Here is a 24763-nt window from a genome sequence, read left to right as displayed (position 1 = left end):
CCTCCCCAGGTTGCTTGTGGTCATGGTGTTTTGTCAAAGCAACAGAAACCCTAACTAGGACACAGGGTCTCAGGGGACATCAGAAGGGTCCTTGCTTTGAAACTCAGGGCTGAGTCCCAACCACACAGGTACTGCAGACCAACTTGCTTTCCTCCAGGCCTCAGTTTCCACATCTGTCATGTGGTTGTCATCCTAATCTCCCTAGCCCTGGGAGTAGATGATCTGGTAAAAATATAGTCCTCACAGGGAGAAGGATGCCTGGAGAAGGGCCCCTGACGCGATGCCCGGAGAAGGGCCCCTGACCCTTAGGCCTTTGTTTGAAATGCCTCAAGCAGGGAGTCTGAGCACAGTGAGTGCCTGGGACCCTGTCCATGGGAGGGCAGATCTCAGCCAGCCCACTCCAGGGCCAGTGGCCCCGGGCGCTTTGCATACAGCCATCACTCAGAGATAGGTTTGGGAAAGTTGAAGAGTCCGGCTAGGCTCCAGCTGTTTCTTCTATAAAATGGGAACAAAAAGCTTAGAGCCTCCCCTTCGCCCTAAGGGTGGAGTCAGGTTTAAGAGGTGCACAGCCCACAGGACCTACCTTCAAGGGAGGTGACAGCCCTGCTCTGACCTGCCTCCCACTCCTGGGTCAACAGCTCCCATTGAGCAGAACTTAGCCATTAGTGGACCCCACAGGCAGGTGACACAGGTCAGGACCCCACAGGCAGGTGACACAGGTCCAAGGCTCTATAGACAGGGAGATTCCCCAGGAATACATAGTAGTCCAGCTGGGTGGGATTCCCTTATTGGTCCCAGCTAGGCCAGCATGGGGTACTCCACCTGCCAGATTCCTGGTGTCTCCTGAGCCAAGCATCTGCCAAGGTTAGTCCCTGCCTGCAGCAGGTGGGGCAGGAGGAGGCCGGGATCACTGTGCCCAGCGGACCACACATATAACTTTAAGACCACAACCCTCCAAGAGGCTCCCTCTCCCCTCCCAGCCACTATTCCTGCCCCCCTTCCCAACAGATGGGCAGAGAAGGCACAAGGCCGAGGTCACAAGGTGATACTAAAACCTGGAATGAGCTGCCTAGCCCACAGAGGAGAGCTGGGCTCTGGCTGGCAAGGGGCCAGCTCCATGTCTGGCCTCAAAGAGGCAGGAGGTAGGATGCAGAGAGAGAGGGAGAGAGAGGCAAAGTCGGGTAGGGCCCTGAGAACAAGGTGAGTCCCCAGCCCTCAGACCTTGGGCTGGTCCAGAGCTTCCCAGCGGCCTCCCTGCAGCCTGCAACCCACACACAGGAGCCACTGTACGCCTGCTGTAGCAGCTTGCTCTGCGGCCTGTGGGGAGATTTACACCAGACTCGGATCAGCCGCTCGGATGGCAGGCGGGTGCCGGGCCTGGGGTGGTCTGCTGTGAATTGGCCCCCTGTGAGCAGATGAAAACCAGTGGTGGCTGGGCCGGGAAGCTGGCTGGCAGAGGGCCAGTGGTAGGGAGGTAGCAGGCTCCCGCCCAGGGCAGCAACTGGGGTTTCCAGGCCTGGGCCTGATTAGGGGAGCTGGGAGGTCTGAGGTTAACCCTTTCCCTTCTACTGGGCGGGCCCTCTCAGATCTGCCAGGCCTTCCTTGGGTGCTCCCAGGTTCGGGGGTGGGGGGTGGGGGAGCGAATGACCAGGAGTGGCTGTCTCTCTGGACCCAAGCATCCTGCTCTCCGTTTCCCCATACCTGGAGTCTGGATGACACCACCCTTCAGTTCTCTCCATGCTCCAGGTATAGCACTGGGCCATTTTTCCTGCTCATCCCAGGTCCCAAGAGGCCACACTGCTATGTGCCCGCTTTCTTCAGGACTGAACCTCAACGAGGAAGCCCTCCCACCCTGCCCACCCTTTGCCTACTATGTCTTCGTCCCAGCTTTGATGAAACGAACAAATGATTTACTTAGCTCGTTTCCTGACCTATTTAAGGAAGATGAACTAAACGCTCCTGTGGACATCCTCGGGGCCAGGTGCAAATGGCAGACAGGCAAAAGAGAATGCTGATGTAGTGTAACACGCAGACCAGCACAGAGGCATAACTCCGGCATGGGAGTGGCTGTGCAAAGGCCCTGAGGCAGGAATGTCCCTGGCAGAAGCCAGCAGCTGGAGTGGGGAAGAGGGTCTAAGAGAGGAAGGGGTCACCATCAGATTTGGCAGGGCCATGGACACTGTAAAACCTGTTTCCTCCTTTCTCCTGTGGAATGTGAGGCCCAGGAGGGTGGGACCCAGCAGGTGTCGGGTAGTGCTGGAGGTATGGCCCGTGCCTGGGAAACTATTGGTGGGAATTGCTTTGTGCCCATTTAGAGGAAGAGACGCTTCCAAGATGTACTCTCAGCCTCCAGAAGGGCATGGAGGCTGGCTTCCACACTTTTGGTAGCAGCACCTGCTCCGTCTGGAGGATGAGGTTAGTTGTTCCCCAGCTGTGGCCACTGCCAGTGTGACCAGCTCCTACCCCACCTCCCATCCCAGTGCTGGATCCAGCTCAGTGTCCTGCATTTGAACCAGTCCCCAGTGACTGGGGCGATATGGAGGCCACACAGGCAGGAAGCCACTGAGCCAGCCTCAGTCCTAGCTGGCTACCCGACTGCAGGCTGGGCACGCTCTGCAGGGCACCAGAGGGGACCAACCTGGCCGCAGAAGCCACAGCTGGGCCTCAGGGATGCAGGACTGCCGCTCCCAGACTCTGGACCAGCCCTACCCACCCACAGAGGCTCTGACCTCACAGAGGTTGGCAAGCGGAGTAAGGGGAAATGCAGAAACCTGAGAGCCAGGAGGCTGGCCAGGTCTCTGAGGGGTGTGACACTTCCTGTAGGATAGTGATAAGACAGGAATTGTATGATCCCCCTAAGTCCCGGACCTACACCCTCAGCTTGTACCCCTGGGAGAACCACTGAAGCCTGGAGATGCTAAGGCAACCTCAGGCAGTGACGCTACGTCCCCAGGATGCAGGATGTTGCTGATGGTCAGTCCATGGAAACACCGTATGAGGCGCATACAGGGTTCCTCAGTGCTGCCGCTGCCTAGGTAGGGGGTCTTCCCCCTTTACATGGGGAAACTGAGTCCAGCAAAGAAGAATGCTAAGCATGTTGCGTCTAGAGAATAGGAACTAGAGACCTGATCTCTGGGCCAGGTAGGCCATGGGCAGAACTTAGCATGCCCCAAGAATGGGATAACCTGGAGTAACCTGGAGGATAGCCTCTCTGTTCTGTTCCAAAAATGAGCTAGTAAGAAGGCCAAGAGAGAGATACTAAGCGTCTCAGGCCACACAGCAATCCCACCCTCTGACCCCAGCCACCTCTTCCTGGTCTGTCCCCTTCCCAGCCCCTCAAAGGTATGATGGGTTGGGGAACCAAGAGAAGGTGGGCAGAGGACTCCCTGGGGGATCTCTGAGCAGGCTGACTCACATCCTCCCCTACAGGCCACAGGAAGCACAGCTAACAGGCGTACGCAGGGTACTCTTGGGACCCACAGGCATTGCCTGGCCTCTTGGAACCTCTATCCTCAGTGCCTGTCTCCTGGCCATACGGTCGCTGAGGCCCTGGCTGAGGTGCCCATCAGTCACCTCCGTAAGCTGCCTTGTACAGATGTATCTGTTGCCTCTGCACAGCGGCAGCCTAGGCAGCTGCTTATGCAAACCCATTTTTCAGACAAGAAATATGAGGCTGAAACTGATCTGCCCAAGACCTGCAGTTCAGGGCATGGGAGAAGGTGACCCTGAGGCGAAGTGGCTTCCCAAAGTCCATTGCCCATCTCTAGGCCCCTCCCAAGAGCTACCTGCTGGATCACTAGGTGAGGGGTGAAGCCTGACTCCTGTGCTGGAATGGCTCTCCCTGCGGCCCTAGTGAGCCACTCTCCCTTGAGTTTCCTGGGCACCAAGCAGAGGTTCCAGGCCCTGTCCTCCTGTCCCAAGCTCTGGCAGCCTGAGGCAGGAGCATATCCCTACTGGCACAGATCAAGGTCCCTACAAGCACCGGGCCATCACCTCCCTCAAACAGGGAAATCCTTAGGCTCAGCTGTCAATGAAAAGCTCCTTTAATGAGTGTTTAAACTCCACCCCCTGCTGCAGATACTAGGACGGGAAATTGCCGAATGTAGCGGATGCTCAGGGTACACTCACTGCACCCCCACTCCCATCTGCATGGATCCTGTAACCAGTGTGCCTGGGCTCTGAAGATCCAGGGCTTTCAGAAGGGGGCGTGGCTTCACGGCACTCTTGGTCGCTGTTCCTCTATATCCTTCATCACTGCAGAGGCAGCTGGGATGCAGAGCACACTGGCCTAAGCCCCATCCCAAACGCTGCCCGCCATGGCACCCTTCCTCTTTCCTGCTGTCCCTAGAGAGGCTGGGCTATCTTGGTCTCCTTGCTGATCCTTCAGAGCCTGGGGCTGAGCCCAGAGGGCTTAAATTTAGTACTGAGACCCTTTGAGTGCTTGGAGGGAGACACAAAGCTACAGGTCCAGCCCCTTGGTGCCCTTCTCCCCTCGACCCTTTGCCCTGACTAGGGCTCAGTAGCACTTACGTCGGGGTTCCCGAGGTCCATCCACGGTGACCTTGATGGCTCGGTGGTAGGTGGCCACTTGGGTAGGGTTGGTGAACACGGTGATTGTGAGCGTGAAACTCTTCCCTGGGGAAATCAAGGCAGGAGTTGGATGAAAGGCACATGCATAGCCCCCGGCCTCCCTCCTGTGCTCTGCCGCTGGACCCCGCCCCCAACTTTAGTCCCTTGCAATCACAGAGAGAAGGCAGGGGGAGTATAGTTCAAGCTGTTGGGCTTGACATTCAAGGCCACAGGAGGTGTGGCCTTAGTTGTCCTTCGACTGTACAGGGCCCTCCCACCATTCTATGAGACTATATTTGTGTGATATTCTTTCTATTTAGGGCATACACATGTAATTTTGAGGTAAAGATCTCAGATGGGCGTGTGCTCTTTCCTGAGAGTAATTAGTGACCTTTACAGAAAAAAAATGAGAACATAAAACATACTTAAAAAGAAGAAGAAATCCCTCCTACAGTCCCAGTGGCTGAGACAGCCACCATCATTTGGAGTTTCTCTTCCACTTCTCTGCGTAGAACAGTTTTTATGCAGTTGCTATGGTGATAACATCCACAGCTTTTCATTTCTTATTTGTTTGTTTTTGAGACAGGATCTCTCAGTGTATCCCTGGCTGTCTTGGAACTCAATGTATAAACCAGGCTGGCCTTGAACTTGCAGAGATCCACCTGCCTCTGCCTCCCAAGTACTAGTACCTATCTTGTTTGTTTGTTTACGTATTTATTTTTATTTATTTATATGAGAATTTTGCCTGCATGTATGTATGTGCACTGTGCCTGTGATCCGGCACCCACAAAGGCCAAGAGAGGCCATCAGATCCCCTGGAACTGTAGTTATAGATTGTTGTGAGCCACCGTGTGTGTGTTGGAAATCAAACCCAGGTCCCCTGCAAGAGGAGTCAGCGCTCTAACCCCTGAGGTATCTCTCCAGCCCCCTGTCTTGTTTTCTTTCCTCCTAGGCATAACAAGTTCATAAACTTCCAATTTTAGTGGCTGCTAAGTATTCCCTTGGCAGAAGTCTCAGCTTTGATTGGTCCACCCCCTTATGTCACATTAAGTTCTTGCTGTTGTGTGCAGCCCGCACTGTGAGAGGACTGACCTGGGAGCTATAGACACAACTGTCATTTCCAGAACCCTGTTCTATTCTTAGATAGACGTTTGGCTTCAATGTCTCCATTCAAAATTCCTCAGAAGGGAAAATCTTTTAAAATAATACTTTTTTTTCTCTTTACCATTTAAAATATGACTTTCCATGTGTCAAAATCTCTGTCTACATCTCTTCTCTGTAGACTTCCTCCCAGCCAGTTGCAAGAGGTGTTGAGCAAGTGTGTCACCTCAGATGCCCAGGGATGAGATTTTGGGGGCTGATCTTGACTCTCTGGGGACACGTACCTCATCATGAGTGATGTGAGGCATTGACGTCATCCCAATGCCACTGGCTTCTGTCTATCACAACGGAAGATCTTCAATTCCTCTTGATTTTGTTTGCCTTTCTTGTATTAGTGAGACTGAAACTGTCTCTGGTCACTATCCATCACCGGAATCCAGTTCGCATCACTATCTCTTGTTCTTGAGACTTCCCCATTGGGGCGTGAGAACCTTGGACAACCGCTGCATCGGAAGCCTGCTCACAGCTATGGCCTGTCTGAGTGGCGACCACCACAGTCTGACTTCTAACTTCCTCTCTGTGCTCTCTCTCGCTCGCTCTCTCTCTCTCTCTCTCTCTCTCTCTCTCTCTCTCTCCCCTTCTCTTTCTTATTGGTGGTTTCTACTATCCATGCTGGAGGCTTCCCCAGGCAGGAAATAGATGAAGGTATACTTTCAAGGTTCTCCATGGTGAAGGCTCTGACTACCTCACAAGGCCTCAAGTGAAGGGACATATGTCAGAGGACAGGCCTGATTTTTCTACCATCTTTGTCATTCAATCGCTGTACACTGGCTGTGTCCAGGGTTTCATGTCTCTACCTGCTTCCCCAAGGTCTAGGCCAGTACCATTATCATTTCAGATGAGCCTGGGGGTGGGGCGGGGACAGGATAGGACTCCACAGATCTCCAATTTCCCCTGGTCCAGCTTTGCTTCTGTAGATTGACTCTCAACCCGAGTTAGAGGCTTGGGAACTCCCCCTGGGCAGTCCAGGGCCAGGCATTTGTGCCCCTTTGGAGTGGTCCCCAAGGACACCCTGGAGGCTCCTGGAGACAGGTCATGTTAATGGTACCCTAAGGAGAGGGCCAGTTTTCAGAGTCCTGCTGTACACAAGGACACAGGCAATCTTATTGTTCTCTTTGCTCAAGGGAAAATTCTAGCCCTGGAAACAGGAGATGCGGGCCTGGGCATGGCTAAGACAGTCAGGCAAGCTGAGCCTCCAAACTCAAGGGCTTCTGGGAGAGTAAAGAGCACCCTGGGAAACAGACCCTCACTGGAAGAAGGTCCCTGAGGCGAACAGCAGAGCTCAGGACACACATATTAACGGATCTATCCTTGGAGGTTTGAGCTAGGAAAGCCAGCTTGGCCCCATACTCAGGCCCAGAGACCATTTGGTTGATTTCTGGAAAGAAAACTGCAGACAGTCTGGGGAGACACAGGGCAGGTGGCCTCAGATTCCTTTCCACTCCCCTTGGGGACACTCTTTCTCTGCCTTCTCATTTTGAGGTCACTTCTCTCCTAGACTCCTCCTCCCAACCAATGGGGCACCAAGGGGAAGTTGGAGTCTGTCTGACCTCATTGCTTCTGGGGCCACAATGAAGGGGGTGGGGGTTGGGTTAGGCTGATACCTGGAGCCTTAGCTGCCAGGACTCCAGACTGAGGGCTAAGTCTGTTTTGCAGAGTGGCCTTCTCAATGAGGACTTCCTCTAGCTACTTTGTTTAAAGGTGACATTTCAAAAGCCAGGGAGTTGACTTCAGTGGTAGGTTTGTCTAGAATGCTTCAGGCCCTGGGCTCCACCCTCAGGGCCCAAACCCTCAAACAAACAGACTGGAGATTTTCAATTTGGCCTCTGTGGTTGGCCTTTCTTAGCATAGAGCAGGCCAGGGATCTGGGACAGGAAAATCAGCAATAGTATTGTCCCCAACCCCTAACTGGAAGAGCTTCTCTCAAGCCAGAGTGCAAGCCACAAGCCACAGAAGTATAATGAGCAGTGCCTGTGACCTTGTCACCAACAAGCTGCACAGACATTTCCAGATCACATGACAGTTCTTAGAGATTTCTCTGAACACTCCTAAAGTCAACGTTACGGTCATCTCCAGCACCACTGCTAGGTTTACTATGGAATCTGTCCCACAGAACACCAATATTCCATGATCCCCTCCTCTGTGGCTAAACATAGCTGTCCTCCTCCACAGCTCCATGTGCCTCCTGCCCCGGGGAAAGTTTCTTTATAAAGTTCACTTCAGAATCTGCCTGCTTATGCGCGCTCTCTCTCTCTCTCTCTCTCTCTCTCTCTCTCTCTCTCTCTCTCTCTCTCTCTCTCTCCTAGGTGCTAAGCTCACAGGGTCACAGGGGCCAGAGTGTTACCCTACCTCTCCCCCACCCTATCCCCAGTCTCTAGGATGCCACCTGGTGTAGACTGAACTATTTTAAATGCGCTAATTTTCCAGATGCAAAGACTGAGGCTCATAGAGGAGGTGTGGTTGCCCAGCTGACACAGTATCCAGCCAGGACCCAGAATCACACACACAACTAGACACCTGCCACCTGCCTCCCATCCTGCCCCAGGGAAAAAACCACATGTCCACTCCTGAGATCACCAGCAGATCTCGACAGCTCCTTGCCTTCTCAACCACCCATAGAGCAGAAAGGGAGTCAGGGCCAAGAGCAAGAGACTTTGAGAAAGATGATAGAGCAAGCTGCCCCCAGTTCTCAGTCCTCCCCCTGGTGGTGCCCAGTGTGAGCATCTTTCCTTTGGGGCAGGAAGCTGAGAGGAAGACGCAGGAGGTGGCTGGCTGGGCAGGAGCCTAGCAACCATGCTATGGGACCAGGCCACAAGGCCAGGAGTTGCAATCAAGGAACTGTGTGGGATGGCCTAGCTGGCAGGAGGTGTGGATGGGGTAGGAAGGCTGTCCTGTTCAGGTGTGTGAAACACATGTACACTGCACCCCTGACCAATCAGCCGTCTCAAGTGGGTCAGGAAGTATGACTGATAAGCCCCGCCCACAGGGAGCTGCCCGGTCTCCTGGGGCCTCAACTCAGCTCTGTATCCTCCAGCTTCAGCAAGAGGCGGTTATCCCTTGTCTAGTGGTGCTGTCAGCCTGTACCTACAGCTCTCACCCCAAGTCTCTCTCCACACACCTCGGCTGCTTCTTAGCCAGTTAATGACAGGTGCTCAGCGTCTCCTCTGTGCCTAGGCCAGGGTTACTTTGTCCCCTAGACGACAAGCTGGGGATTTGCCGTGGTGAAGAGTCAGGAGAGCACCAGCCCTTGTGTGGATGTGTGCTCACTAGAGTTCATGCACATGTGAACAGCTGAGTGTGTGTGTGTGTGTGTGTGTGCGTGTATGTAAGCACACACAAGCCCAGCACTGCATAGGACCACAAAGAATTCATTTTTCCTAGGAGGAAAAAAAATGTACTTAAAAAAAAAAACAAACTACCACCAGGAACAGAAAATAAAAACAAAAACAAAAAACAAATAAACAAAAAACCCAAACCTTTCCAAAGCCACAAACCTAACCCAGTTTTACCTAGACAAAAGCAAAATTGTGGGTTCTTCTAATAACTACTGAATGTTTCAGAGGATGGGGGTCTTCCATCTGGAGGGATTCTGAGGTGGCTCAGTGGTAGACCGTTTGTCCAGCATGAGTCAGGGCCAGGCTTTGATACCTGGCTCTGCAAAAGAGCCAAAACAGAACATCCTTACCCCCACCCCAAAAAAACCCTGTTCACTACTCTGTAGAGACTTTCCTCATCTCCAGCAAATCCTGGCACAGGCTGACGCTAGGTCACATTCTCACTTTGAGTCCCGTCATTCTGTGTTGAGGGGATTCTGCGAGGAGTGCGCTGCCCCACTGCCGGGGTTGAAGAGCGGCGTCTCACTGGGTCATTTACATGTTCAAATCTGCATCTGCAATGAATGGCTTTTCTTTGGAGCTACTAGGAAAGGACAGAGATCCAGGAATTGCTGGGAGAAGGTGACCACAGCCTCCGAAGGAAGCTGAGGTTCAGGTGAGATGCTGAGGGCAGGGAAGGGTGCGGCGGCTGGCTAGTACGCCTTTCTGTTCACACCTGCAGCACTGTGAGAGTACCGGGGGTGCTGGTGCATGCGGGTGTTCATGCATGCCTTTCCTTTTTGGAAAATGTTCTGGGATTCAGACAAAAATCAGAATTAAAAAAAAAAGGCAAAATTCTTGGGTTCTCTAGCAGGACCTAAAGTGGCCCTGGTTCTCCCTGTCAGTCAGAGGCAGGCACTCAGGCAGGAATTTCCCAGTTGTTGGTACAGGCATGGCAGAGGTGTGGCACCATGCTCTGGACCTCCTCTCTACCCTCCCCACACCAGCACCCCCACCTCTTCCACTCAACAGCGCACACCTTCTGGGTTTCCCCCACCCCCGGCCAAACCACAGTGCAATCAGAGACTGGGTGAGTATCAGTGCTCAAAGAGACCTCAAAGGCTCTTCCCGTGCCACCCGTTTAAAGTACAAAATCTCTACCATGTACCTGGACCTCAGTATCTAAGGACTCATGCATTTATACCAGTGTCTTCAATCCACTCCAGATCTCATTAAAATGTGGGATTATCACCCTCCCCCCATCTCACAGATAAGGAAATGGAGGCACAGAGAGGTTAAGTCAGTTTCCTAACACCATCCAGCAAGCCCCTAGCTGGCTTGGAACGCAGGCTGAGGTCAGCCCCCCTAGCTCAGACTGGAAAGCCAAGAGCTCTATCCAGAGTTCCGTGGACGTGGGGATGTCATGAGGTTCCTCCTCCCTTCCAGGACCAAAAGATCCAGGAGCATGCAATTCAGCGATCCCTTAGAAACATATTTCTCTTTGAGGGGCCCTTGGATCTGGGCCGTACAATTCACTAGGAGATCATCTGTGGGCTAGGTGCAGTAGCACACACCTGTAATCCCAGCACTCGGAAGGCTGAGGCAGTACGGAAAATCTGGGGTTAATCTTGACTACATAACAAGTTCCAGGCCAGCCTATACTACACTGTGTGTGAGACTGCCTCAAAATAAATAAAGCAAAAATACTTCTTAGTAGCAGACAGGCCATAGTAAGTTAGAGAATCATCACCGTTTTCCTTCTCTGCTACCTCCCAGGAGAGGAGGGAGCTCTGAGTGCCTAGTGCCTTGTGGGGTTTAGGGAATCCACTTCACTTTCCACCAACTTCCCTAGGGACCAACGCTATAATGTGCCCTCCCTCCCCTTCCCCTTCCCCCTCCCCCCACGCCCGCATCACCTGGACCCTACATCCAATGATGTGACTCTCAACTCAGGGCCAGGCCTTCGATTAAGTTGCAAAGGGCTCAGAGATTGGGGATGACAAAGGGGGCTTGGAGACTAATTAGGAGCAGCAACGAGAGCTTAATTCATAAAAGCAAACATTTTCCACCCATCAACCTGCAACCAGTTAAGGGCTACGTTTGAAAGAAATCTGTGCGTGGGGAAGAGGGCCAACAGGAACAGGAAATGTTCGAAAGAATGTAAACTATTTCAGTTTCATAAAAAGTAACAAGTAAACAGTTATTACATGCAAATAACGCCCTGGTTTTAATTAATGCGGAAAAGTCCAAAATATGTTTGACATTTGTATGTATATACCGAACGGCTGCAGAGCACAAAATGGTGCCCAGATGCTGGGCGGGAGCAGGCTGGCAGCTCCCAGGGAACTCCAACCTTGAGAAGGTCTTGTTTATTGGTGTTGAAAAGGACCATTTTGCCTCAGCCATAGCAGCCAGGAGCCGGTTCACTTCCTAACCCTCGAGGGCTCCCAGAGCTTGGGAAGGTGGCTACTCAGCCACTTCAAGGCTCAGCCGCGTCTCAGCAGGCTAGTCTTAAAGCCACAGATCCGCCTATCCCCAGGGCATGGGGACAGGGAGGGCTCCTCCAGCCCAGAGTTACATGATGATGGGTTTCAGGTCCCAGCAACCTCCCACTCAACAGCCCCTGGCGGCAGCCACTGTGGCGTCTGGTCCTGCTTTCTTGCTACTACCAGGGTAGATCAGTCCGGCAGGTCAGCCATAGTGAGCCTGGGGCTGAGATGGCGCAGCCTTCAAACTTCTCTTTCCAGCATCCATCACCGCACTCAGAATTCTCTTTCTGAAAATACCCGAAGAAGCCCCCAGCTCTGGGGAGACTACAGATGGAGTGGACAGGATGCCTCAACCCCAAGTGAAAGAATCTACACCCTGCTTGAGCTGTGCGCACAGGAACCTCCCTCTGCCTCTGTTGTGAGACCACGGATGCTAATGGGGAAAGAAGTGCAGCACCGGAAGCTTCAGAAGTTGCTAAACCCTGGAACCTGGGAGAAAACTCTCCATTGCTAGGAAGAGACCACAGACATATCCATGGAAAAGGGCGGCCGGTGTACTGCCTACAGGAGGGAGACTTGGGAGACAGCACCGGGCCTGTAGATCTGTTTTGGGGCTCTTGCTGAGAACCAGAGGTTTTTCTCAATCCCTCTCCCCACCTTTGCCATCCCAGAGTCCCTTCTGCTCACCTCGCCCACTGCGGCCCACAAAGCGAAGGTCGTTGAACCTGGCCACTTGGTTCTTCATGACGGCGGAAGCGTTGCGCAGCTCGGCGGAGTAATTCTCATCATTGCCGGCCATCACGGTCACCACCGTTCCGTCAGGCACATCCCCCAGTGCTACCACCTGAGGAAAGGGGCAGGACAGAGGACGGCTTAGTAAAGGCCAAAGGGAGGGGCTCACGCAGCTGCCCGCCTAGGTCCCAGGCTCGCTGAGGAGTTCTGAGTCAGAGGTGGAAGAGGCTTGCCGGTGTGGAGATCCATTCCCAATACAACCAATCCCAGATGAAGAACGCTCTAACCTCCATACTCAAATCCTGAGTCGGGTGGTCGAGGGGAGCCCCAAGAAAGCACCCATTTTTATTAAATTAAGTCTAAGCTAGAGGTATTAACCAGCAAGGTCACAGGTAAGGGTGGGGCGGGACAGGAAACTACACTGCTCTCAGCCAGAGAGTCGGCAACCATAATAACCGGGCTACTCCTTGCAGTCAGTTAAGGCATTGGTCCTTTAGGGTACGAAATTTGGCCTTGCAGTGTGACCAAGGCCTGGTTAAACGGCCTCAGCAGGGCCTGGATTCGTTAAGCAGAGAAAATGCAAAATGCAAAACAAACTGCTGTTTTGCAAGTTGATCCAGAAAACCCCAGGCAAGAGGACAGGGTGGTTTCGATCACTGAGCTTGTACCTGCTGGGAACTGTTGGATGGGTGGGTGGGGATGCCCCTTAAATGTCATCTCTCTCCCCCCTCCTTCCCACCCAAGGCGCATCAAGAGGCAGATGCCTTTTGAACCAGATTTTAAACAGAGTCACAGCCATTTAAACGTGGCTGCCGTGTGCAGTGACTGGGGATCCAGATGGTAAAGATTTCAAGGAGAAAATGTTTGGGGTCTGATTAAAAAGGCCAGATTTCCTGTCAACATCCTGTCTTCTTTTAATTTCAAAGATTCCTTTTAAGCTCCAAGTGACAGTAAAACCTCCGATCTGACGATTACAGTCACACGGCCTCCTCCCCCTCCTCCCCTTCTCCCCTCCTCCCCCTCCTCCCCGGGAGATTTCCCCCGCTGGTATTTTAAGATGTCACCCGGGAGACCTCAAAGAGTCACCAGCTTTTTTCTCCCCCCTTTCCAATTTGAAGTCCTAATGGGAGCAAGGGAGGCCTCAGCTGCCAGCAGCCGGCGTTTGCAGCCACCTCCGGCATCACTACCCCCCAGCCGCTGGCCCTTCCTACTCTAGCCTTTCTCACGGCAGCTGCGAGAGGTTTAGGGGAAAACCAAGGCGTTTTCGTTTCATCTGGCTGCCCCCCTTACAAAAAGAGAGAGAGAGAGAGAGAGAGAGAGAGAGAGAGAGAGAGAGAGAGAGAGAGAGAGAGAGAGAGAGAGAGAGAGAGAGAGAGAGGAAAAAGAAAAAGAAAGAAGAAAATGAAACAGTTGCCCATCCCCGGTATAGTTGAAAAAAATTTTCTCTGAACGACTCAGGGCTCCCAGGATGGAGGCACTCCCCAAGTCTCTGCCCATCTTTCGGGATGCAGACTTATGCCAGAGGCGGCCCTTTAGGACCGGCCTACGATCGCCCTGCACAGCACTTCAGCCGCCGAGGTTCAGAGTGTGAGAAGGAAGTGCTTCTGCAGTAGAGCAGGAGGCGCGGCGCCGCGGGGTAGGCCAGGCCCTCCTCACCCTCTGCACCCCACACCTCCCGGGTCCTTGCCCAGCTCCGGCGGTCCTCATCCCGGTTACGGGTTAGGCTGTGCCCAAGAATCTGGAAGCCCCAATCCTCCGATTTCCATACCGCCATACCCTGCAGGGCCCTGCGAGGGCCAGGTGGAGCGGGGTATGTAGCCAAGCTGTCAGTGTGACCAAGGAGCGCCCCGAGTCTCTGTGTCCTGCGGGCAGTGAGGCCGCGGTGCACCGTTCCCATCGCGGGGTCCCGGGTGCTGGCTCTTAGAGTGGGAGCGGAGGGAGGACTACCCACGCCCGGTTCTCCTGGACGCCCTCCTGGTACCTTCCCTCACTGATGTACACCATCTCTCTCTCTCTGGACCCGGGCTCAGGCAGCGGGGACACCCAGGTCCCTTTCATGTTCTGCCGGGCCTGGGCTCCTTCAGAGTGGGTGACCGGGAACCCCTGTGTTCTGCTAGCTGAGTGGTCCCCTTTCCTCCTACCCCGGTACCTCCCATGTTCTCTGGGGTCTGAGGTCTTATTGCGGGGTCGCCTGGAGTCCAGCGAGGGTCCTTCCGGGAGTGGGATCCGACATTCGGGACGCCCGGGTACGCCGGTGTCTTGCCAGCTGGGTGTCATCCCCCGCTCCGTGTCCTACCAGCTAGGTGCTCCCCAAGTCCTCTCCTGTCTAGGCTCCTGCAAACGGGGGCGCCCAGGTTCCCCGGTGTGTCCTCCCGGCTCGGGCCCCTGCACTCACCTTGAAGGCGACCGGCAGCGTCTTGTTGCAGCGCCAGTGCGAGGGCAGCACGGAGCAGAGGAAGTTGGGGCTGTCGGTGCGCACGAGCTCTCCCGCGTGGTCCGCCAGCACGTCCACCATCGAGCGCACTTCGGGCCGGGTGCGGCCGCCGGGGCCCGCCGCCGCCTGCGCGCTCAGCGCGCCGCTGTTCTCGCCCATCTTGCCGCCGCCGCCGCCGCCGCCGCAGGGGAAGGCCGTGGAGGGGGGAGTGAAGCGGCGGCTGGTGCTCGGGTCTACGGGAATACGCATGCCGCGGCCGTCAGGGCGCGGGCGGCCGCAGCCGCGGGAAGCGGGAGGCGGGAAGGCGGCGGCTCGGGGCCCGGCCGGGGGGGGGGGGGAGGGGCGGCGCCGGGAGGGGGGGACGCCCCGACGGTCGGCCGCGCGCCCGTTAGTCCCGCATCCCGCGCGCGCGGCCGCCCCACGGACTCGGTGGCCGCGGCCCCAGCCCGGATCCTAGAGAATCAAGTGGCGGCGCCGCGGCCGCCCGCGCGGGGTTAGTACCCGGGGCCTCGGGGCGGGGCCGTGCGTGCGACGCGGGGCGCAGCCAATCGCAGCCCCCCAGGCTCGGGGTTCGCCGTGGAAGACCGGGTGGCTCGGGCCCGAGCGAGCCAAGCAGGGGCCAGGCTCCGCCCCGGAGGGTCTAGACACTCGCGTCCCGGGAGCAGCGCGGGAGCCGCGGTCCCGCGGAGTCAGGAGCCGCCGCTGCGACCTGGGCAGAAATGAGTTTCCAGGCTCCTGGTTGCGCCTCGGTTCCCCTCCCTCGAGTCGTAGCCTGGCTGCTTCAACTCTGACCACCGCAGCCCGGAACCTGCACCCTCAGCTGGTCGCCGCGGTGACACCCAAGACGGGTTCCTCACTCTCTCCACTCCACCAACGATTTTGACCCTAGAGCTTCCACCCCAGGAGGGATTGATTCCACCGCTCCGCGCGGCCTCGGCCCTCGCCTCTGTGGCCTCTGTGTCAACCTTCGAGGCAGACAGAATGGGGTTGCCACAGGGACCAGCAGTGGGGTGGGGACAACCACACCGTTCCTGTCCACGCAAAACTAGTTTCAGGATCGCTCAGGCCTCGTGGAGTTGTTGTCTGTCTTGACAGCTCATGGGTCTTTAAAAAATACAACAGGGCCTACAACAGCGTGCTTTTTGCAATCATCCCCCACCCCACCCCACACGCATGCAGCCACCGTCCGGTGTAGTGGAAGTGGATGCGGGTCTGTGGCTGAAAGAAAGCGGTCTGTGGCTTAGCGCTCAGTCGGACTGCTTTCTCCCGGTGGATGGAAAGGGGGTCCTCCCAGGGCCCTGCCATGGTCTTCTTGGCTCTAGAGCGCTGAGTCTACAGCGCTGTCAGGTGCCCGGTGGGAAATCGGCCCTGGGGTCTCCGTTGTTATTCATGCTTGGTGGCTCACCCTTTCTGACCTTCACTGACGGCAACTCTTCCCTGGCCTGTCTCCTGAGCTTGGCAAGGGTGCACAGACACACAACTAAAGGGCCCACAGTCACTAAGAGCTGCGTTCCCCACCCAACCCCGCGCACTCTCTGGACGGCGGCAACGAACGCGCTCGTTTCTCTCAGTGCTTTGGAAATTCGACTGCATTTTCGTTCCCAGCGGCAGTGGCTCTGTCTACAACGACCAATTCCAAGCCCCAGAAGCGACACAATCTAGGATCCGACGGCGACAGCGGCAGGATTTCATCCTGGTTCTGACCTCAGCCTAGCACACTCCATTTTGTCAAAAAAACGAAATCAGGCCCTAGGTGTACGACAGCGGGGGACTAGTTCTGTCCTGAATCGAAGGGGCGCCAGGAGAATTGTCTTCTGCCCCTCTCTGGGCCTTATGCCAGCGCCTCAGGCCACCAGGGAAGCAAGGACAGTGAAGGTCCCTTACTGAACCTTTTTGGGAACCTATGATTCGGAGTTGCCCATTATTAGGCCTTGGGCCGCCATGGAAACAGCCTCAGGACCAGAGGGGATCCAGGGAGCCTGGCCCTCGAGCATGGGCCCTCAGGGGGCTCCCCTGAAAAGGTAGCACTGATAGGCATTAGGTAGGACCCAGACCCGCTACAAGCCACCTATTCTGCCGTCGAGCGACTGTGGGCGGTGACTGGCCGCCTCTGTGATGTGTAAATTCGATTTCTCGAGTGATTCCAGTTCGCATCTGCCCATTTACTAGTCCCTCCGCCTGATTTCTCTCTCTGATCTTACAACGAGTTAATAACCGGGTCTTCAGAAAGTGAGGGGTTACGGGGAAGTCTGACATCTCACCCTGGACCCGGACTCAGCTACAGCCCTCGGAAGACCCCAGTCCAGTGTGGGCACGAGAACCAAGAGTTGGGGAAGTGCTGGCTCTGAGTACGCAGCCGGAGGTCGCGGTGCAGGGTCGCCCGGGCTGCAGCAGTGACGGGAACTGCCCACTAGTTGGCGCTGTCGCCTTGCTGGCTTCTCAGGTGGCCCGCCAGACTCAGCGCACAAACGTGCGCCTGGAGCAGGGCAGCCCCGGTTTTCCACGTACCGGGCCTCTGGGGAAGAGCTACTTTCTGGAGAGTGCGCGCCTGACTTCTTTTTATACCTGGGGTCACACATCAGATAAATGGATGGTGTGATGTTAGGCCGAGGGCTGCCTGCCCGGGTTCTCAGGAAAACACGCCGCCGTTCTCTGGAGTCTCAGACACCGAAGGGCCTGCGACCAGCACAACTCTCTCTTCAACAGAACCGCGCCTCCGGCTTCCCTGGACCCGTTCTGTTCTGAGACCCATTCTGAACGTAGGACAGAAGGCGCAGTCTTGCATCTTATACTTGTCTAGAACCCAACCAGCTTCCTACTCTCCTCTCTGGACCGACAAACCTAGAACTATCTATGTATTGTCAAATTTTCACACCAGGAGAGCTGCTGCCGCCAACCAGGATGTCACTCCCTCCCCCTTCCCCACCGAGCACACCTATGTTCAGTCTTCCTTTCTGTCCCACCTACAGACAACAGTCTGCCTTCTCTCAAATGTCCCCATCTAAGTCCACCTCACTGTGTCCCCTACAGGGGACAGGAAGCTGAGATCAAAGCTCCTCTCTCACTCCTATGTCCGCTGTAGGGCAAATAGGACCAGCCTGGGTAAATGGGGCCAGCCTGGGTTATCTCCAGTAGGTTCTTATCCTGAGAGGAACCCCCACCTAAGAGAGGGCTCTAGCCGGGCAGTGGTGGTGCACACCTTTAATCCCAGCATTTGGGAGGCAGAGGCAGGTGGATTTCTGAGTTTGAGGCCAGCCTGGTCTACAGAGTGAGTTCCAGGACAGCCAGGGCTACACAGAGAAACCCTGTCTCGAAAAAACAAACAAACAAAAAAGAGAGGGCTCTAATAGTTTCTTGGCTGTGCAGTGTTGCCTCTGTCTTTGAGGAAAAGGACTGACTGGGTCTGATTCCTTGGGAGTCTGGAGTCTAAGGAGGGTAGGTTTGTTCTTAAATCTGTTTCCTGTATCCCTCTGGTCCAGGAACCCTGCATCAAATATTCCTGAGCTTTCCCTTCCTCTCGCCAGTACAGGGGACAGCAACTCTATCTGGGATCATGTGCAAAGGGCTTAGGACAGGCCTACCACAGAAGGATGCCCTGTCATGCCAACTCTCTTTGGCAAGTGTCACACCCCCAACTGTGAAACACCCGTCTGGTTGTAGCTTCCACAGAGCTTGCCAGAACTCAGAGCCTTGGCATGACTATGGCCCTCTTGCTCCTCCTTTCTCCTGGGCTGGCCTGAGGGCTACCTGCTGCCTAAAGACTGTCTTTACATAGAGCTAGCCCTGAAGGCAACCTTCAAGGGTCTTCTTGCCTTCCAGGCTCCCAGACCCTAACCACCACCCTGCCACAGGCAGCCCTGACCTAAGTAGAAAGTGACCATGACCATGGATACCTTAGTCTCTTCCTCTCCCCCAGAAGTGTCTGTTCCTTCTAGAAACTGAATTTATTCTGGTCCTGGTGCCAAGTAGTGTGGATCCTGCCTTTAACTTAGTCCAAGGACTAGTCCAGGGGACTTAGTCCAGGGGACTTTCCGATCCTCAAGGAATGCCTTTCTAACATTTGTTTGTGGGGAGGGGGAATCAGGGATTCCTGCTGAAAGGAGAGGGGCAGTGAGCAGTCCCCCCTCACCCCGCCAAGGCTGAGAAAGAGAAAGCCAGAAAATGCTGTTAGTAATCACAACTCTGCATCCCGTTTTCAGATGTGTGTAGTTACATACATGATATAAAACATTAAAATACAAAAGATGTCATGTCCCCCGTCTATGTACACCTACTGAACCTGTCAGAACCAGCGGTAGATCACAGTACTGTAACTAAATTGAGAAGCAGTCTCTGAGAGGCGGAGATTCCACCTCAGAGGTTCCAACTCTGGGGTCACCTCTCCTGGGTGACTTGAGAGGAGGATCGGAATGGCTGGGTGTGCTTTCCAATTGCAGAACCGAGAACCAGACTTAGAGGGAGGGAGAAGAGGGAGAGCTGAGAGATGGGACACCTTTCCTGACACTGCTGCGGGGGTGGGGGGGGGTTGTGTCCTGTCATGGGTTCAGCTAGAAGACCAGTTCCAGCCTTGGCTGAGGCCTGACTAAGAACCAGACGGTCTGCTGGCCTTTGAGATGAGACTGAGTCCCCTACGCCGTCACTTAACCCATTCAGCATAATGGAATGGGGCATCCGCAGACCCTTCAAACCCGGAGGACACAGAAAGTGCCCCAGAAAGGATGAGGAAAGGGGGAGTGCATAGCTTTAGGGTTCAAAGCAGGGGGCAGGGTGTGTCTGCCTTCAGCTGCCTGAGGGAGGGAGGGTGTGATCCCAGTACCCAACAGGGGCCAGGAAGGACCAGAGTCGGTTGCTTCCTCCGGGACTCAGGTTCCCACCTCAGCAAGGAGCTTCCTAAGTCATCCTGGATTCCAGCTGGCTCTCCAGCCCAGGGGATACCAGACAGGTTTTGTCTGTGACCTACAAGTCGTTCCTGTACTCTCAGAGTCCAGTCACCTTTTAGGGGATGGGGATCCCCACTCTGTCATAAGTGTCCTATCTGAATGCAGATTAACTCTGAGGAGACAGTCTTGAGGGAACTCACTGGGTCTTGGGGATGGAAAGGAAGCCCACTGTAGCTTCTATATCTGGAGGGAGTTGGTCTAGCCTGGCAGGTGAGGTATGGTCTCTGACCCCCATGGCTGCTGTATGGGCAGGGCTGAGAGCCCCGTTCTTGAACCACCTGCTGAGCATGCTCACCCTCCCTCTGCATGCATCTGAGGGACAGAGAGTTTATTCTGGGGGGGGGGGGTTTCCAGGGTGACCTGGGCTCACTCCCAGAAGAGTGAGCTTCCCCTGCAGGGACTCAGCACCTAAACAACACTCAACACTCAACAGCCTCCATGACTCCCCAGTGGCTCCCTCTTGGCTGTATCAGAGCGGGGACTCCCACTGTGCACCTGGAGCCCAAGAAGGCCCTGACAGAAACGTGTACTTTTCCCTCAGCTCATGCCGACCATGCCCCCACAGCAAGGAGTGACTGCTGCAGCGGGCAGGGACAGGACAAGCACCTCTACGTGGCAGTCACCTCTGTCACATTCTATACTCCACGCTCACTTATGCCACCTTGAAGCATTTTTCCTGGGGTCTCTGTCATCATATCCATTTTACAAGAGAAAAACAGAAGCCCAGAGAGGTTAAGAAACTTGCACAAGGTTACACAGCTGGGAACACAGAGCTGAGATTCCATCTAGGCATCCTGACCCCAGAGCGCACATTCCTGGCTATTCTGCTTGTCTCAGAGAGCAGAATCAGATTTGAGAAATGACAGCCATGGGACTGTCATTAGATTCCTGGGTTGGCATCAGAATTCTAGTGTCACTCATGAAGCCCCTAAAACATCAAGTCCAAGACCCTGACACTGTCAAATAGCAGAACCAAGGACTATGGAGGAAAGGGTCTGTTGAGATCACAGTCTAGGCCAGTGTAGTGTCTGAGCATCTCTTGCTGCCACCTCCTGCTGGCTGGGTCCCCCATTGATCTTCTGTCTGTCCCCGCTGTAGGCTGCAGGCTCCCTTGTCCCCAAAGCCCACCCAGCAGTGCCTGGGCCACAGGGTCCTATTAGGGATTTTCCACCTCTCCAAAAAGGTCTTAATGCCTGTCAGTCCTTGTGAAACTTTAATTAATCTCAGAGGCCGATGGCTTGAAGGAGAGCAGCCTTGGCCTCACAAGGCTGAGGGTGACGGTTCCATTTATGTGGTGTGGAGGAACGCTGCAGACATTCCTGCCAGCAATAAAAGCCACATGGCTTTCCAGCGTCGCCCTTGGAAAAGAAAAAAAAAAAATGCAGCCCTCTGCGGAAAGAAAGCAGCTGTGTACTGTATGCATGGCGTGAGATAAAAACAGGCGTTCTGAGGTGGAGAACAGTCAGGCTTTTATGCCTGCTCCGTGACCACCGACAGTGGCAGGGCCCTGCGGTCACCCTCTTAGCCACAGGCAGCTCAGGGAACAGGGTTGGCCCCAATGTAAGGCCTTTAGCTGCTAGGAAAAGAGCCTCAGCCCTTCCACCTGGGCTGGGTCTAAGCTCCCTGGCTGTCTCTGAGGTAGTGCCAGCACCCTAGGGTGTGACCTGTACGGTGTCACAGGGCCCTACTCCTCAGAAGGGCACGCGCTGTGTTGAATGCACGCTCTACCAAAGCAACTTTGAACATTTTAGTGCCTTGTTGAACGAGGTGATGTATTTGAGTTTTCATGAGGTCCCCCAAATCATATGGCTACGTTCCTGGCCACAGAGCCCCCATGGGCCAGGTACCTACCCCATGCCATAGCTTGGCCTGAAGGGTAGGAGGGTGTTGCTTCTGTTGCTTATTGTAGCTTAGTGGAACCAGCAGAGGCTCACTGGCTTCTTGTGCCAAGGAAGTCAAGACTTGAACTCAGTTCTCCCAGACTCAAAAATGAGGAGTGTGTGTGTGCATGTGTGTGTCTCTGTGTGTCCCTCTGTGTGTGTGTATAAGCGCATTTGAGTGTACCTGGGCCTGTGTGTGTTTGTGTATATTTCTTTGTATATAGGCACACCTGTATGTACAGGTAGTGGCCCAAGGCTGACACCAGGACTCTTGCTTGTTTACTCTCTACCTTATTCACTGAGGCAAGGTCTCCCACCTGAAGCCAGAGCTCACCACACAGCCTATCTGGCTAGATAGTTGGCTTCGAGGACCCCCATCTCTGACTGTGAGCTGTCACTCTCTCCTGGAGCCCCTAACCACTCTATTCTGCAATGTTCCTTATTTCCTGGGCCATGTGGCCATGTGTACAGTCAGGCTTCCCTTTATTACCAAATAATAGAAAGTACAAGATAAGTCCCGGGAGGAGCCTGCGCAGCGAGGACCTGGCCCGTGTCCACAGGACTGGGCTGTGGGGCAGTTCTACAACTATGTCATTGGCCTGAACCTGGGACGTAGAACAGAGTCAAAGGACATCAGTCTTTTCCTTCTCTGGGTCTTGGGCACTCTTTCAGGGACACAGTGGCTTGACTCCTGCCTCATCCCTAAGAGACCTAGAATTTATCCACCTACAATAGATCTGTCCATTTTTTCCATCCAATGGCTAAAGAAAGTGAGAGCTAAGAAAGTCTGGTGGATTACCCAGGTCACACGGGGTGCTGGCAAGAACCCTGGCCCTGGCTCTGGGCAGTGACTGACTGGAAGCAGCTTCACCCCATGCCCACAGCCACACTGGCCTGTCGGGAGCCCCAAGTGCCAAGTGTGGAAGTCACAGCCACACTTCCTGATGGGTGTTAATGATCCCCACTGTGGTCCACGTGGCTCCAATTCCCTGCAGACTTCCTCTGAACTATGGCCTTAGGTAAAGGACTTTGGGAAGGGTTTACATCATGAGAGCAGTGGCCGGCAGACTGGAGGCTTGTGAAGGAGGGGGGGGTTAGGAGGGTGGCGGCATGGGGTAGTGGAGGGGTGGGGGACTGCCCTCCTGCTGTTCTGGAGAACACAGAGACAGGTGTCATCATGGAACAGTGACGCAGGCCCCCACAGCTCTGCAGTGCCTTGACCTCGGATGTGCTATTCAGTAGGGGGAGGGGTAAGCGACCCGGGCTCAGGCGGTTCATTAGGGCAACGTGTGGGGATGGAGACGTGGTCCTTTCCCATCACGTGCCTCCAGAACAAGGGCCCCATTCCAGGGCTCTGCTGCATCTCGGTAATGGGAGAGTGGACAGGAGAGTGGACGTGCTTAGCAGGCAGAGTGGGAGGAGATCCTAGCCTGCACCTGAGCTTTCCCCTCCCCCACAGTGACCCAGGGTAGAGAGCAGGCTCATTGGTAACGGGACCCTTCAGACACCTCCCGGCCTGGAAGGTAGAGCGCTAGCCGGGGCTGGACCCTAGGCTCCTGCTTGGATTGACAGGGTGTTGTTTTCCCCCTCAGCTTTGTCTCCTTCACCTGAAAGTGGAGAAGATTCTCAAAATGAGGTGTGAGGGCCTGGCACGCAGGGGTCTCAGAGACCACAGTTCCTATAGCCGGTATCTCAGAGAAAAGGAATCGCTGAGCCCATTGGTTTCGGTCGGTCTTGTGACACTCCAGGGACCTTGGGAAGACTATTGAAGCCACATCCCATGACAAGCTGTTAGGGCACAGGGGGCTTTGTTCTGGAGAAGGGCCACCCTGGGTAAGAACTCCTCTTTAGATGAATAGGTTCCGCTTACTTCTGTGTATTTGCCATGTGTGTGCAAATGCACACGTGCATATAGGTTTGCATGTACGTGTGTGTGTGCATGCTCGTGTGTGTGCATGCTTGTGTGTGTATGCATGTATGTGTGTGTGCATGTACCTGTGTGTGTGCATGCTTTGTGTGCATGCATGTACATGTGTGTTGTGTGCATGCTTGTGTGTGTGCATGCTCATATGTGTGCATGCTTGTGTGTATGCATGTATGTGTGTGCATGCTCATGTGTGTATGCATGTACCTGTGTATGCATGCTCATGTGTGTGTGCATGTTCGTGTGTGTGCATGCTCGTGGAGGCCAGAGGTTAGTGTCTTCTCCAATTTCTTTCCACCTCCAAACTCAGATCGTGAAGGCTTAGCAGCAAACGCTTTTCCAGGCTGAGCCATCTCACCAGCATGGCTGTATGGGTTTGGGAGAGCAGAAGCAGGGACGAGTGAAGACCAGCCATGAGGGACCTGACAGTTAGGCTTTCTCATTGGCCTGGAGCTTATTGTTGGTATTAAACTGGTTGGCCAGGAAGTCTCAGGCATCCTCCTGTCTCCACATCCCCAACACTGAGACTGTAGATACTCATGCTACCACACCTGCTTTTTTTAGACGTGGGTTCTGAGGGATCCAACTCTGATCTTCATGTTTGCACAGTAAACACTTTATTGACTAAATTGTCTTCTCAACCTTGGCTGCTTTCATCCTCACCATCCTCACCATCACCACCATCATCACCATCATCACCATCATCACCATCATCACCATCCTCACCATCATCACCATCAAAGACAGGGCCTCATAGATCCCAAATTGGCCTTGAACTTACTGTGTTGCTGAGAGTAACCTTGAACTCCTGATCCTCCTGCATCTACCTCCCGGGAATCCACATGGAAGAAGGAAAGAACCAGTTCCTGCACGTTGTCCTCTGATCCTAAGATGTGTGCTGACACACATGCAGGCCCGTAAGTGAATAAATATATAAAACATGAACTTAGAGCACAGTATGCGCAGAGACCAGACGGCAATCCCCACCCTGGAAGGAGGGGTGTGTCTGGAGAGAGGCTCCTTCAGGGTAGGAGGGGGATCTGATCTTCACTTCAGTCACCTAGGCAGCTAAGTCCTGTGTGGGCCCAGAGGCCTGCCTGCTTTGCTTTATCACCATTCTTTCGTTGTTCAACAAAAATTGTTTTTATATGCTCTTCCATGCTTTAAAGTTTACAATAAATATTTTAAAGGCAAGCAATACATATCATATGTATACACGTAATACACATACATATACATTTAAGCTGCCTGGGTATGCTGGAGTCATCAGCACTCAGAAGCTGAGGCAAGAGAATCTCCGTGAGGTCAAGACCAGCCTGG

The 24763-nt window shown here is 54.4% G+C and overlaps 1 protein-coding gene across 2 annotated transcripts in view; it reads right to left on the bottom strand.

The window, feature by feature from the left end:
- Positions 1 to 24763, bottom strand: part of Runx3 (RUNX family transcription factor 3) — a 57589-nt gene that overhangs the window by 10016 nt on the left and 22810 nt on the right. For both annotated transcript variants that reach the window (XM_028759671.1, XM_028759670.1), the window contains 3 exons: positions 14661 to 14932; positions 12221 to 12377; positions 4531 to 4635 (listed from right to left, as the gene is read on the bottom strand). In XM_028759671.1, the coding sequence (XP_028615504.1) occupies positions 4531 to 4635; positions 12221 to 12377; positions 14661 to 14932 (534 nt within the window). The remainder of the gene's footprint in view (positions 1 to 4530; positions 4636 to 12220; positions 12378 to 14660; positions 14933 to 24763) is intronic.

Source organism: Grammomys surdaster, unplaced genomic scaffold, assembly GCF_004785775.1.
Source record: "Grammomys surdaster isolate TR1022 unplaced genomic scaffold, NIH_TR_1.0 126313, whole genome shotgun sequence".
Lineage (NCBI taxonomy): Eukaryota > Metazoa > Chordata > Mammalia > Rodentia > Muridae > Grammomys > Grammomys surdaster.
The sequence above is the reverse complement of the archived record's forward strand: the minus strand, read 5'-3'. Positions and strand labels throughout refer to the sequence as shown.